Below are 16,234 nucleotides of genomic sequence, written 5' to 3' on the forward strand. Positions count from 1 at the left end.
ATGTGCCAGCAAACATACCCTTCTAGTAGCTCCCAAGCCAGACTTGACTGAGCTGGAATGATTAGAAGATGAAAAGCAGAATGTAGGGTTTATATGTGGGATGCCTTCCAGGCAGATATTATCTGGCAAGTTGCTGATTATATTTTGTGCTCCTCAATGTGAAGAATGCAAAGAAACAACATTTTTTTTACAGTATGTGCAAGACATTACAATATCTCTTTGGTTCAATACAATTATGCATGTTAGGCGGAAGATTTACACTGTTTGAACAAAATGCTTTAATGCAAACTCAGAACAATACCCCTTACAATATACACTGAACTATATTAAAATCAGGTCCTTCATATCAGCTTCTTATCCTTTTAGGAATAACCATCCTATTGCCTTCCTATTAATAGCAACAAGCTGTTGTCTGTTTCTTTCTGGCAATACTGTGTCTTTTCTGTTAAATTGGTATCCTGTCCAATCTGCTGTGAAGGAATATCTAGATGGTGGGCTTTATAACCCGTGTCTGGAATATAAGAGCAAGGAGGTACTGCTCTATTCATAAAGACCACTGGACAGACTTCATTTAGAGTACTGTGTTAAATTTTGGCTGCCCAATTTAGGTAGCCTTGGAATGTGTTCATCAGCCATTTACTAATTAATGCTACGGATAAAGCCATAGAGGTTAGATAGGATTTGGTTACATTTCTTTGAGGTGAGGCAGTTAAGTAGCTATCCGATTGAAGTGGTTAAGATATTGAAAAGAATTGACTAGCTAGATAGTGTTTGACATACACCTCTGGTAGGTGGATCAAAAACAAGAGGACATAACCTTGCATTTTGAGCTATGCTGGTAAACAAATGAGATAAGAAAACCTTTCTGCACACAGAAGGTAATGAAAATGTGGAATGTTTTAACTCAAAAGGCATTACAGTCAGAATCAATTGAGTTGTTTTAAAAGGCAAATAGATAAATGCTTGGGAAGTAAGCATATTGAGGTATGGAGAAATGGGATTTAAAGATCTGCCATGATCGAATAAACTTCCATACAGGATCAATGAGTTGAATGGCTCCTATGTATATCAAGTTCTCACTTCGTCATTTCTTAATTTAAGTACAATCCAAGTTTGTGTATGTCTTATTGATTTCTATTTTTCTCCTAAAGAAGAAAATCATCATTGATCATGAAATAAACCTAAATGAATTAGAGTCAACTGTAGAGTAAGTACACCTTTGACAGGATTCTGTGATACCTGAAAATGTTCTCTTAATTTTATTAGGTCAAAATGTGAAATTGTATGCTTGTGATGTTAATTAATGTCTGATGTTGCACATATGCATTTATTTCAATGCATGTTTCTGGAAGAAGATGAGATTTAAAAGATAATTTAAATAAATTTAAATAGATAGTTTAATAATTTCCAAATGGCTTAGGTTATTGTCAAGGTTGTTTGTTTCCTGGCTCTAGGTATATATGGTGCGTGCATTGCTTTAAGCCAATTTGATTATATTTATTTACATGACCAAAATATTGTGCCTATTTTGCTATTGACTGCATGGTTGCTTATTTTTTCCTTGACTGTTGCTTAAATAATATTATAATTGGTGCTCACACCTCAGTATTCACTGCCTTCATTCAGCTGGCTGAGGTTTTCTGCATGTCGCTTGTCCCCTGCGCATTACAATTGGCTCAATGGAGTCCTGTAGCTCAGTGGTTAGAGCACTCGCTTTGCAAGCGAGAGACCTGAGTTCAATTCCAGGCAGAGGGCGAAACCTTGGGCAAGTTTCCTTACTCCACACAGAGCCTAATAATAATCCCTCCAAAAACCAAAAACAATAATTAAATCAGTCATTTTCAATCTACGACTGTTTGTGGGACATTGCTGTGCGCAATTGGCTGCCGCGTTCGCCCACAAATATACAGTCAATTCACTTTACAGTGTGTTCTGTGAAGCGCTTTGGGACGTCCTCCTGACGTGAAAAGCGCTATATCAAATGCAAGGATTATTATTATTATTATTATTAATTGGGGGCTGTATTTAGTCTTCAATCTCTGGAACTCACTGCCTCCATCCCTCTCCGCCCCCTCCATGCCCATCTTCAAATCACACCTGAACACTTTCCTTTTCGACTGAGCCTTCAGTCACCTCCCCTCCCTTTCCAGGTCAGCGTCAAGCAGTGCCGTTGTTAAATGCTCTGAGACGTGACCTGTTTGAAAAGAGCTATAAAAATACAAGTTGTTGTTGTGTCAGCGTCTCTTCTGTCAAAATTGTATCTGCTTGACTATTCTAGGCAACTAAATATAAAGTCCCTGAGCTAGATTGCCACCTTTGACTCAAACTGGATATTGTATACTACATTCACCTGTGTAGATATAACTGGTGAAGTTGCAAATAACCAGGGATTCAGATAGAGTTAGTCAAATGTCAAATGTGGAGAAGTGGCAATTGACAAGGTTGGAAAGAAGAATGGATAGAAAGCTAAATGGTGTTAGTCGGTAGGATATACTACAGAAGAAGGATTTTATGTGACTCATGGATAGATTGTTGAAAACATCAGCACATTGTGCGATAACAACAACAACAAGATTCCATTTATAGAGCACCTTTCACGTCGGGAGGACGTCCCAATGAAGAAAGGGAATACTCTTGAAAGGTATAGCAAAAGGGATAGTGTAAATCACGCACCCAACCTGAATTTGTACACAGCGCTATTCTGATCCCAAAGCAATGTTTATAAACACCCCAAATTGAATACAATACAAATTTACATTTATATTGCACCTTTCATGTTGGTAATTTCAGCTACTTAACACTTGGAGAAGAGAGTGGCTGGACTGATACTGTTTGAAGAGGTTGTCAAGATAGGGTGGCTGAGATTGTGGAGGGATTCAAAGGTGAGGGCCAGAATATGGAACTCAATCCCCTAAGGAATGGGAAGTCAGTGGAACCAGGCAAGGATGGGGGTGATAAGCATGCAGAACCTGAATTATAGGGAATCCCAAAGGCAAAACAGAAATGCCAAACCTTCTAAAATCACAGTTGTTTAGATCTGACCTCCTTTGCTCTGCAGAGCCATTTCTTAAATTAAGCTGATTGGTTGTTCCAAATACTAAATGTGCCTGAAAATACCTCACATATTCAATGATTCTCATTTAAATTGAAACCCAAATAATTTATTGGATATAAACCACAAACTCAGAAAAGGGAAGTTGTTGTTGTAGAAAAGGGAAAGGTATCAAACTACACAGAGAATAGTGAATATATGGGACAGACTACCCAGAGATACATGTTGGCAGATTCAATAGTTTGGTACAAAAGACAATTGAAATCTGAGAGGACAGTATGGTATTTTTGATGTTTGGGATCAATAAGATGAAGCACAATCTCCTTCAGTGCTGTTCATTTGTATGATCCTATACATACAATCACAGGTGTTCAAATCCGACCTCTGATCTTGTAAAAGGTTGTCATTTAAGCAATCTGACTGTTGCAAGGACATGTGTAGCTTTTTCTATAAAAATGCATTTGGGATTGTACTGTAGTTTAAATTGCATTGGGAGTGAAAATACTAATTAATCTGTCTTCAAATGTTGATGTACATTTTGTACTGGTGATCTGTTTGGTTCTATAGATTTAGTGTTTTGGGTAAGAGGGAACCCATTTATTGTTTTGGGTAAGAGGGATCCATCTATAATTGCAATGTATGTAAATGAATTTTAGTTAATTTGAGACTGAACTAACGTATTTGTTTGTTTTAACATCTCAGACAATTGAATGAAACTGTGAACAGTAAAGACAATGAAATTTGCAATCTCAAGCGTCAGTGTGATGCCTTGAATAGTGAAATTGCTGAAATGAGTCGATTACGAGACTCAACATGTCGGGAAAGTAACCATCTACACGAACAGTTATCAAAAATAAAATATGACTCGCAGGTAAGTGAAAAAAACAATTATTGTTCTGTATCTTACAGACGGATTTTAGTTTGTTAGCTTGACTTAGTAGATAGCACTTTAACTTCAAGGTCCAAAGGTTGTGGGATCAAGCCTGTTGCCAGGAGTTGAGCACATTGTCGAGGGGGCTAACAGTCATCCGGTGCAGTACTGGCAGTGTTGTAGGATGAGACATTAAAGTGAGGTCCCAAGTATCTGTTCAGGTAGACAAACGTCCCACATCACTATTGAAATTCCCTTCTCTTTTGAACATTTTTGCCAGTGTGCTGGCCTACGTTCTTCTAGATTAATTGATTGTGCTATCTTGCCAACTCAAATAGTTGCTGATAAGCTTGTGAAGAGGTTTCATCGTGTTATAAAAATGCAAGTTCTTTAAGGAAGGGGGAAGGAGCGAAGCTGGAAAGCAACAACTTGCTTCCAGGACCTTGGAGAGTAAAGGGAGGTTGGAAATGGGGTGGTAGTTTGAGAGTAGAGGTGGGTCCAGAGAGGGTTTTTTAAAGATAGGAGTGATGATGGCGTTTTTTAGTGGGGTGGAAACAGTACCAGTGGACAGGGAGAGATTTATAATGTCTGTGAGTAGAGGGGCAGAGAGATGGAGCTGGGAGGTAAGGAGAGATGTAGGGATGGGGTCGAGGTTGGTTTCATGTGGGTTATAGTGGTGGTGAGAGAGGAGACAACAACAACTCGAACGTGTGGAGGGAGGGATGGGTACGGGGAGGGGAGATGGGGAGGATATAGTAGACGGAATGGCGAGGCAGCTGAGCAGATCCCCTCGACTTTGAATTTCAGGAAGTCCAGCATCGCCTCGCAGTTGGCATTTGAAGCGGGAGAGGGTAGGTGGAGGAGCCGGTTGGTGATGGCCTGAATTATTCTTTTTGTATCATGTTTTTTTTGTCCTTTTTATATATCTCTTTCCATCATTTCACAATCTGTTAATGACATGCTAGCTGTTTCTGTTCTATATAAAAATGGTTTCATGTTGATAATTCATAAACTTGCCATCCATAATGTTAATTATCTCCAATCTAATCATTTAATTTCTAATGAAGGTTTAAATTAACCTTTTTTTGAGATGTTCCTGTTTTACCTGTTAAGAGTTTTCTACTTTTATTTCAGATTTCCACGATCGGTTTTCTTTATGTAGGGGACTGATTGGGGCTGGGAATATGGGAAACAACAAGCTCAAATTTAGAGCAGCAGCTAAATTTAGATGACTTGGAGAAGCCATCTGGTAGATGTTGTGTTAGGTGGGGATTTAGTAGAATTTGGTTTTCCCCTGAATAAATGGATGTTTGGGCCAGTACCTACAGGAGCCGGTGTAGAGTTTATGTTATGTGCCACTGCTCCCGAAGTAACACCTGTTTCCTTATGTTGACTTTTCCCAGGGAACCTGGAGAACTATTTCATTAAAGTAATGTATTGTAGAAGGTTTTAAGGTGATTTAAACCTGTCCAGCCAAACGATTAACACGCTTAAAAATCTTACAATTTTTTCAGATCTTTGGCGGAACCTTTGCAACAAGTGTTTTTCTGTTCTGTATTTTGTTTTAGGGAGCAAACCGAAAACTAGAAGAATCTACGCAGGAGATTAAGGAGTTGAAAATAAAGGTACAGGATTACATCACTGAGGTCTCCAAGGTAGAGAATTTGCTTAATGCCAAGGTGAGTAGCACAAAACGGGCTGGTCAATTATGATATTTTGGTGGTTCACACAGTATGTTTGGATTAAGAAGGTCTTTTTTCCATTTGGTCTCCTCTAAATATTCACTATACGATCCAATTACAACATCAAGCTTTTTGTTAAATGAGCCCTCACCCATCCTTCCTGGTAAAGATAATCCTGAATTTAATTAATCCTTGCATTTGATATAGCGCCTTATCACATCTCCGAGTCGTCTCAAAGCCCATCACTGAAGATACTGTAAATTGAATTGACTAGATTTTGTGGGCAAAATTCTAGGATTTTGGTAACCTGTTGCAGGCATTAAGTACCCTCCCTGAAAAGAAATACTTCCTTGTGAAATTGCACGTTGCAACCCTAAACCTGTACACTCTTGGATTGCAACCTTGGTGTATCAGAAAGTACTGTTCTAGTTTTAATTTTTTGACCAAAAAATGCAGGGACATTGACCCTCATAGGCAAACCTTGGGAAGCTAATATTAAGCAAAAGAAAAATATTGGGCTTAGAATTTATAAAAGTATTGCTTACCTTAGGTTCAACATGTGCCAGCCTGACTTTATTTGGAGCACTCTCACTTCTGAATCAGAAAGTTGTGGGTCCAACTGTCACATCAGGATTTTGTGATCATGTAGCCTAGGCTGATGCCACAATGCAGTGCAGGGAGTGGAGGTACCATTTTTTAGATGAGATGTTACTGGGATCCCGTCTGCACATTCAAATGGACTTTAAAGATCCAATGGCAGTATTCACAAAGAAGGGTTTTTCTACTGTTGTCCTGGCCAAGAATGCCACACATGAAATTAACCATTCACTTCATGATTGTTTCTGGGACATTGGTGCATGCAACTTACCTGCTGTGTTCACCTACAGAAGGCAAAAAAAGTTTGGAATATGTTTAGGAATCCTGTGGATTTTACAACTTAAATTTGCAATTTCTTGAATTTTGGTTTGAAGATTTGATATGAATTTGCATAACATTGCCATTTTTTACAGTCTTGATAATTATTTTTGAATAGCATGCCCTAATTTAATCTGTTGGGATTCCTGATATATGTGACTGCTCCCTTTCTCCTCAGCTGCCTCTCTCGATTATTGGCTGTTATCATAGTTAAAAATACAATTTCAGAAACCTACTTGGTAATACAGTAATATTGTTTCAAAGCTGCCATATATATATGTATATGAGATATATATAATATATTGTAAAAAACAAGTTTACACATGTGTATATGTACTCTAATACTGTATTAGAATATATATACACTCTTAATACTGTATTAGATTCTATATAATATATATGTGTGTATGGATTTGAGTTTATGGCTAAATTGGGTCTTTATTTAATGTTTATAGGAAACAGAGAATTTTAATTTGATGGAACAATATCGTAGAGCAAATTCACAGGTAGAGACCTGGGAACTGAAAGGTCGCCAGATGGAAGGAGAGAATAATTCACTTCAACTGGAGCTTACTTCTTTTAAAGCTGAAAACCGAAGGATGTGTGAAAGACTTCAGAGTCTTGAAAAAGAAATCGAGGAGGTAGGAAAGAAGGGATTTTTTTNCACATATATTGTTACAAGTAGTATCAGCATGTGTACAATTGCCCCTTGAGACTGTAAACCCTATTCATAAAATAAATCTTTGGTCCAATTGGGGTGTATACATGTATCCAAAGGAAGAATACATTAAAGATAAGTATCATGAAAAGTATGTGGTAGGTTGTATCAGTTGCTGTTAATGGGTTTCTTTCGAAAAGGGCAAATTTAGAACTGAGATTAAGGGTTGCAAAATTATGAAGGGAATTGAGAGAGTTGGTGTAGACCAGTGGTAGCCAACACATTGCCCGCGGGCCGGAAGTGGCCCCCGGGGTCTGTCAAGAAGGGACCATTGAACATTCGTACCAGTCTAGGTAAGTCCGTGTTGGATTGGTAGTGTGTTTCCACATTTTTCTTGATTGAATATTTCTAAAATTTATGGCATAATTCAAGAACTATTCAATCATGAAAATGCATTTTGTTGGCGACCAAAAAGGTTGGCCACTGGAGTAGTTAAATTGCTCACTGTACAAAAGTTAAAAATGAGCATGTAAAGAGGGAAGTATTTTATACACAGATGGATTTATTTTATTTATAATGGGTTATAGATTTGAGGATTGAGTGGTACAGATTAGTTCAAAGAAATCTATGGAATGAGAAGTAATTGAGGGATATGATAAAAAGCTCAGTAGATGGGTTTGAGAATCAAATAAAGTTTGTTGAATATTATGGTCATTTCCTGTTTCTAAAAATTCTTATTGTCTATTGAGCTCTGACTATACTTTGATTTACATCTACAGTGACAGATGTTCATTGGCAAAAGTAGTTATTGTATTCTAATTTCAAAGGTTGTTTCCAAGATCAAAGTATTAATAGGTTTCGCTTGTTTACTTTTTAGCATAATATCTTATAACAAATAATTTAAATGTGTTTTAACTTAATTTCACCAAGGATTTTTTGTACTTTGTGTTTTTTGATGTGCAAAATGGATTTCCTCTTTAGCAAGAGGCTGCTAGGAACGCCTATAAGGCCCAGGTTTGCTCACTTAACAAGTTGATAGTGAAAGTGGAAAACGAGCTCCGACAGGTACAGTGTGAAAAGTCCTCGGTCCTCACTGACCTGACTACCACTCAAGAGCTGTGTTTGAAGCTGGATTCCAACAAAGAAATGATGATGAGGCAGGTGTCCACCAAAAACAAGGAGATGGAGCAAGTATGTAGAATGGACAAATGTGACTTGAATTGTTTTGACTTCTCTTTATTTTAAGTAATTAGTACAGTAATATCAGTGTATCAGTAAGCGAGATGATAAGAGTGACAGAAATCGGTAGCAATAAATATACAACAGATTCCACAGAATTTTGTCACCTGTAAAAGATTGCAAATTCTCCCTTCCAAGTCAGAATAAAATATGTATTCTCGTTTTCAAGCAATAATAATTAATTTGCCCCTTGGAGAATCTTTAAAGAACATTCTGTCCATAAGTCGTTCATTCCTATCAAAATGGCTGTGAGGCAGCATCTGCTTAGCCAATAGAACTAAAGACGTATATGTGCAATTTAGACAATTAAATTTGAGGTATTGCATATTAATTTACAGGGATACACTTAACATCTGTCCCATATAACAGGGCTAAAAGTCTAAAGGCAGCAAAATTTGGTCACATTCTCCATTCTTAATCAGAGAGAAACAAAATCACCGTAAAATATAACGTTTTTTTTGTTTGGGACCTGCTGTCTTCTGCTACAGGAAGAAGCAAGGCATCTCCCAGAAGAGTTCCATTCATTTTAGCAGAGGTGTATGTTCCTTTGACTGGACAGAATGACCATCTGAAAGTTAATTCCTGGCTGGATATTGATGTACATTCATCACAACCAAAGTTCCCAGCGCGCCAACTCAATGGAGGTGCTGTAGTTATAGCTATTCTTACAACTGTTTACATTATATAGCGCCTTTCACGTCAAGAGGACAACTCAAAGCACTTCTTGCAGCAGACTAAGCAGGAGTCTAAGATAGGGTTGGTAAAAGTGACTGTCATCACAGTTGAAAAGCTATGTCTTAATGCCAGCTGCAAAGGCGAGGATGGAGGGGGTGAGGTGGAGTGATTTCAGGATGAAATTCCAGAGAGTAGAATGGCTAAACAATTTCCCAACATTGACGGGGATGGATCCAGTGGGAAAATAAAGTAGGTGTTCACTGAGTGTAGGGAGTAGCTGGTGCGGTAGGGTTGCAGAAAGTCACAGAGGTAATGTGATGCAAGATGTGAAGAGATTTGAACATGAGGATGAGGATCTTGAAGACGATTCGAGAGAAGGTGGGGAGCCAGTGGAGCAAAGTAAGGTTGGTAGCGATTGGCTCCTAGAACCTGTTGTATAAGAGTACACAGTCTGCAAAATTCTGGATGTTCTGCTGTTTGTGTACAGAATTCAGCAAGTAGGGCATTGGAATGATTGAGTGGATGTGATACAAGTGTGAATCTAGGTCTCAGCAGCCCTGTGGCGGATAAGGGCGATGTTGTGGAGGTGAGGGAAAGCCGAGTGTGAGAGACTAGATCCTAGTCTTAAAGAAGAGCTTGTGGTGGAACAGAACACTGAGTTTCTGCACCAGCTTCATGAGGTGAAGTGAGTTTCCGGCAGATGAGAAGGCATTCAGGAGCCAAACAGGAGTGTCTTGTTTTTGTTAACATTCAAATAAAGCAAGCTACAGCTCATTCAAGATTGATAACAGATAATTGGTCAGAACAGCATTGGATCTGGAATCAAGGATGGAAAGACAGAGATAGCATGTCATCCACTTATATGTGGAAGTGGATCCCATGACTTTGAATAATATCAAGTGGAAAAAAGTGATGAAAAGGGGAGTACCAAGATTAGAGCCCTGAGGAACGCCACATATAACTAGGACAGAAGCTATTGGAAGTGAAGATATTGCAATAGATAATGTATATGAAAGGGAAGACCTGTGGAGCAGGAAGGAACATAGGAACAGGAATAGGCCATTTGGCCCATCGAGCCTGTCCCATTATTTTTCAAGGATGAATAGATGGTGGAGAAGGATGAACTAATCAAGTGCTAAAATTCACTGAGAAGTTGAGGAGAACAAGTCATAAATGTGACCCTCATTGTGAGGTCCAGCTCTGCCGATGACAAGAGCTGTCTTGAGGGTATGTTTTGCTACAGGGGTGTTCCAAGGTTCCAGAGGAGATTACCAAGGCACCACATCACAGTGTAAATTGGATGTGTCTGAAGCTGTCAGGGGTATTCTTCGTTCACTACAGGTAGAAAAAGATTCATTCATTTGCTGTGGTTCCCCAAATAGGGGTATTGTGGCCTCCACATACATTTAGATACAAACACCTTGGTCCACATTAACAACAGATTCCACTTTCTCATTTTGTGATGTACGGAACATTATGAAGAAGATAATCATTTAGACTCTTAGGTTTCCATTCAAATTATGGCTCCATTGTGGAACTCTTGAACTGAAGTTGAGAGGCATTGCGACTGAGAGACATTGCAATTAGACTCTTCAGATTGACATTTGTTGAATGCTAGGATTTGATGATGGCTTCAAATAATCATCCTCAGGGAGTCGGTTTGCTATTATACATTGCACAATCTGCAATAATTGTACATTCATTTAAAATAATATAATAACCAAGTAACTAATGAAGAGAAATACTTCCAATGTATTTATCATACAATCAATTAATAATAATCCTTATTATTGTTAAATGTATGTGAAGTCTTTATATACTTAGGATTGACGAATGGAAATACAAAATATTTTTCCTTGAAATGTTTACGTAATGGTTGCACCATTGATTTTTATGCTAATAATCATGAAACATGGTAATTCTAACCAAATAAATTCTAGTAGACCTCCAGTGTTGAACCTCTGGCTTAGATGCAATAGAAAGAGAAAGGAATTGCATCCAAAACGTGAATTCAAACATTGTCAGAGCTGAGTAACATTCATAATACTGCTTCATGTCCATCGTCAGAGCAAGAAATGTCTGCTTGGAGAGCTGGATGCCTACTTTTGTGGATATGTGCTCATAGGCAAATTGTGGGCCAAAGGTAATTGCGTGACTGCTGGGTGAATACCTTGTATTCTTGGATCATTGCTATTGTAGCCAGATTTTTCTGTTCAAGCACCTGAATTTGGTGGCCCCGACCTGATCTGGATCTGAAGAATGTGCTTATCTTGACCAGTGATTTTAGTTCATCAGTGATGCTGGCAATGTGACTAATGTTTGGGATAAAGTTGCACTTGACAGCCATTTATTTCAATGTTGTGCATCGTTAGCAGTTTTTTTGTGTTAATCAAAGTAGTGCCTTGCCTCAACAATATAATGCAATATATTGCATTCAAACACTTTGCAATATTCTCTGCTGAATAAATTATAGATTTGTGATTTCAATGGTACTTTATTCTCAAAATATTTTAATCCATCTGGACCTTCGCCTCCTCAGTAAAACATCTCATTTCCTCCTGCATGAAATGTCTGCAAAGGATCTCGACCAGATAGAACATTTTGTGATTTCCTCAAGAAAAACACGAGGATAGCAAAGCCTCTTTAATATCTTTAGGGTGCTTCATAAATATGGAGTCTAAACCTGACGATTTAGGGGAATGATGAATGCTTTGAGAAGTGAAGATAAGAATTATAGACCAATTAGTGGAACACTTACAGTGAAGAAAATACATGAGAATGTTTAACGGGTTGTTTATACAAAGAAACAAAAGCATCCGTAAGGAACAGGCAGCGTGAATTTAGAAGCAATTGATCATCTATTAAAATTCTTTGAGAAGATGACTATCATTTGACTGAGATATAATTTAGTTGGATTCTCAGAAGAATTGTAAATTATTCGGTCTTTAAACATAGTGATGAAGATGAACAAAACTCAGTGAATTGGCTGCTTAGACCCACTGCTTACACTGCCCACAGATAATGTAGAAGACAGAAGTTCCAACAACATAAAATGTGCTGATGGTTCTCATCTGTGTGGCTGGTTGTTCTGATAAAGAAGCTCAATAGTATTTTATTGTGATGGGTTAATTAACTGGATATACTAAGGAATAGAAGATTGAATTTAATGTGTCTAACTGTATGGTGCGCTCCAGGTCGCTACCACGCGGGAAGGGCACTTGTATAAATGCAAGTTGTTGTTGGTGTAATGTACATTGAAACTCGAGTACATGATGGAGTTATTTGTGGTCGTTTGCCTCCAACAAGACTCAGTGGTTTGGGTGGATTTATTATGTAGTCTGTGGTAAGAATGAGTTATGAGTCGAATATGTTTTCTAAGTCACTACTATTCAAAAACACTGGGAGTTTCTCCCAGTGTCCTGGTAAACAATCCCCCAGATAAAATGGTCATTCACTTCATGGCTGTTTTGTGGGATATTGTTCTGTGCAAAATTGGCTGCTGTGTTCATTTACAAATACACAGTCACGACACTTTACACTAAATCCTGCAAAACGCTTAAGGTGTTTTGACGACAAGTTAAAGAACTATATTAAATGCAAGGATTATTAAAAAATATTATTTAACATTGGTTTAGATATTTGTTGTGGTAGAGATTGATGAGCATTTTTATTTCTCACCATCAGCTAACAGCAGTATTCATACTCTAGACTTGTCCTTGTGCAAAGCTGGAAACATAATCAGTATAGAGCATAAGACATCTGCTTAGAAGTTTATTGTCCCTAGTTCAGATGCTAGACAGAGATCATTTGTTTGTGGTTACAATGTGGACTAGACCTTCCACTGCCCCTATAGATGACTCCTATAAATTAATGAATTAATTTCTTCACTACTGTTAAGCCAGACAGCTATGAATGTCGAGTCAGTGGCTGTGTCATCCAGGGTCTTCATCAAGTGAAGTGGAGTCAATGGATGTTGTGCAGGACACCACCAATGTCGAAAAGAGGAAGGAAGGTGCAATAAATCAAGTAGTGGTTAGCTGCTGCCAAACATGGGTTTGAAAGCCAGTCCTGCCAGACCTGAGGGCAATAAGAGAGACATCAAGAGGGCCCAAAGCCCTTATTTGCTCCAGGAGAGTGAAGGATCGAATAGATTTGGCCCTTGATTAAATTTCTAAAGAGAAGACATATAGACAGTTGTAGACTTGCATATAGATTATTTCTCATGGGTGTCTGAGCTTGCAATTTAGTGCAAATTAATTTTAACAAGATGCTTAATATAGCACTGAACATAGATTTATGCTATGATTTGTTTTTTAATTGAAAATCTAGTCATAGAATAGAATGGAGAGAGATGTTTAGGGAGCATCATCAAATAAGCACCTGGAATACTTTAATTAAGCTCTCAGGGACACTGCCCTGCGTGAGGGGCGCTATATAAATGCAAATTGTTTTTAATATCCTGTTAATATACAGGAGTCCTGTAGCTCAGTGGTAAGAGCACTTGCCTCGCAAGTGAGAGACCTGGGTTCGATAGACGACAGTACGAAACCTTGGGCAAGTTTCCTTACTCCACACGCCTGATAATAATCCCTCAAGAAAAAAATAATAACTTGGTTACTTTGATCCACGACTGTTTGTGGGACATTGTTGTGCGCAATTGGCTGCTGCGTTTCGCCCACAAATATACAGTCAATTTACTGTACAGTATTTTCTGTGAAGCACTTTGAGACGTCTAGAAAAGGTGAAAAGCGCTATATCAAATGCAAGAATTACAATTATTATTTCCATTTCTTGCTGGATTGTTAGTAGCCATCATTTTAAAGAATTAGATACCAAAGGTGAGGGGGGTGGGAGATAGCACCAGCTTTATGACTATAGTAGATAATGATTCTGTTTCACAATCTTCATACCAAAATATATTCCCTTGGGAAAATAATCAATTAAATTGTAATCTAGAATTCCTTTACTGAGAAATGAATATTCCATTAATAATTCATCTAATGTTTCTGGTACTTTTAGATTAATTATTCATTTCTTAGTTTTTTTGTCTCAAGTTTCCTTGAGCCTTGTGTGAGAAGGCATCAGGCAACTGCAATAATTAAGGGGTTTGGCCAGAGTGACTCTCAGACAAGGATTTAATTTTTCATTCCGTGTGTTGTATTATGTGTTCTTTACTCTGCTTTCCAAGGTAGCTCAGCTAATAACTATAATTACAAATGCAAATCCACATTCTGCTCTTTACACATTGGTCCTTGTTTAAATTTCTAAAAGGAAGACATATAGATGGTTGTACACTTGCATATGGATTATTTCTCATGGCTGACTGAACCTGCAATTTAGTACAAATTAATTTTAACAAGATACTTACTGCAGCACTGAACATAGATTTATGATATACGGCTTGCTTTTTAATTGATAAGTTTTAGCTTTAAGGAAAAAATGAGCAAGGAGATCAAAGCTGTGATTTAATCAAGAAACTTCTTGATATTCTAAGATGTCACTGTTAACCGCTTAACTTTGTATTATCCAGGTTCTAAGTGAACATGAGTCAGCTCGTTCTGAAATAGAGCTCTTAAGAAATCAGCTGGCAAGTGAGAGAACTGCTATTAAAAATCTGGAATCCTTACTTGCATCCAATCGAGAGAAAAAATATCAAAGCCAAATGGCTACTCAGGAGAAAGAAGCTGAAATTCAACTCTTTAAAGATAAACTTTCCTTGGCTGAGAGCAAACTGTAAGTACTTCGATGGATTCTTTGTGATGGATCTGTGTTGTACATAATGCACTAGTTGTGCTGTTTTTGAATATCTGGGAGTGCCTATGTTTGGGACACAGCTTTTTTCACTGTAGTTTTCTGAGATTTCTTTCTTACTTTCCTGAAGGCAATAACTGGAACAGTGAGTGTTGGCAAACCATCATCCATTTAGGGGGTTCAGCACACAGCAGGGATTGAACCTGTGACCTTCCTGGTCTGTATGGCCCATTGAGAATGAACCATTAGAGGACGTTTATGTCTCAAATGTTCAGTCATAATTTTACAGATAGAACTAAAGAAATGGAGTCTTTTCAAAATGAAACTTTTGAAAAATGTTCCTGTTTCTTTTACAAAATATCTTCATAGGGTAGTTAGATTAATCTTTTTTAATTCTCACATATTTCACATATATTATGTGAGTAGAGCATTGAGCAAGACTCACAGATCTCACCAATGCACATGTCAGTTGGATGGGGATTCTGAAGGGATAAGATCAGATGGACTGATTTTTCTTCCAAACCAATCTTATGATCTTGTGAGGTTTGTGGAAGCGGGTAAAGACAGGATTGGATTCGGCTATGAGAGTCCTGCAGTCTAACAGCCTGCTAGCAGATTACCCAGGCTTACACATGAAGAATAACCACTGGAGCAAGGTATCAAATAGTCCTGTATCAATGTGGAGTCCTGTAGCTTAGTAGTTAGAGCACTCACCTTGCAAGCAAGAAGACCCTGGGTTCAATTCCTGGCAGGGCAAAACATTGGGCAAGTTTCCTTATTCCTTATTCTTACGCCTCTGTTTACCTACTTGCAATAAGTAGAAACCCGGTTGTTAGTCGATTGGCGAGTCACTTTTCTGGGGGTAATAATTTCTTCAAAATAAATAAATAATTTGGTCACTCAATCCATAACTGTTTGTGGGGCACTGCTGTGTGCAATTGGCTGCCGCATTTCGCCCACAAAATATGCAGTCAATTCTGTGAAGCGCTTTGAGACGTCTCGAAGATGTGATAAGACGCTATATGAAATGCAAGGATTATTAATGGGGAAAGGGATCCGTGGGCCAATATATCAGTAGAAGAGGGGAAAATAGTCAGAATACCTTCGAAGAGATGGAAGAATAATAGAGAAAAAAAGAAAGAAAATCCTAAATTACACCTAAAAAATCAAATATAAAGTTCTGTGTTGATCGCATGTTTAATTTTGCATTTGGTAGGACATCGCAGTCACGTGAAATGGCTCAGCTAAGGAGTAAAGCTGCAATGCTTGAATCCGAGCTGGAAATGGCTAAACGGCAGTTGGGAACTGAACGCTTTGAAAGGCAAGTGTATGTTGGATTGTTATTATTTTATTCACCTGCTTCTATCTACAAACACTCTCTGTGCTGATGG

General features: G+C 38.1%; 1 protein-coding gene across 4 annotated transcripts in view; it reads left to right on the plus strand.

The window, feature by feature from the left end:
- Positions 1-16,234, plus strand: part of tsga10 (testis specific, 10) — a 39,958-nt gene that overhangs the window by 21,488 nt on the left and 2,236 nt on the right. For 2 of the 4 annotated variants that reach the window (XM_007891149.2, XM_007891151.2), the window contains 7 exons: positions 1,152-1,207; positions 3,755-3,923; positions 5,492-5,602; positions 6,976-7,161; positions 8,160-8,369; positions 14,623-14,825; positions 16,060-16,170. In XM_007891149.2, the coding sequence (XP_007889340.1) occupies positions 1,152-1,207; positions 3,755-3,923; positions 5,492-5,602; positions 6,976-7,161; positions 8,160-8,369; positions 14,623-14,825; positions 16,060-16,170 (1,046 nt within the window). The remainder of the gene's footprint in view (positions 1-1,151; positions 1,208-3,754; positions 3,924-5,491; positions 5,603-6,975; positions 7,162-8,159; positions 8,370-14,622; positions 14,826-16,059; positions 16,171-16,234) is intronic. The other 2 variants (XM_007891150.2, XM_007891153.2) reach the window with 2 other exon arrangements.

The sequence above is a fragment of the Callorhinchus milii genome, unplaced genomic scaffold (genome assembly GCF_018977255.1).
Source record: "Callorhinchus milii isolate IMCB2004 unplaced genomic scaffold, IMCB_Cmil_1.0 Scaffold4, whole genome shotgun sequence".
NCBI classification, from domain to species: domain Eukaryota; kingdom Metazoa; phylum Chordata; class Chondrichthyes; order Chimaeriformes; family Callorhinchidae; genus Callorhinchus; species Callorhinchus milii.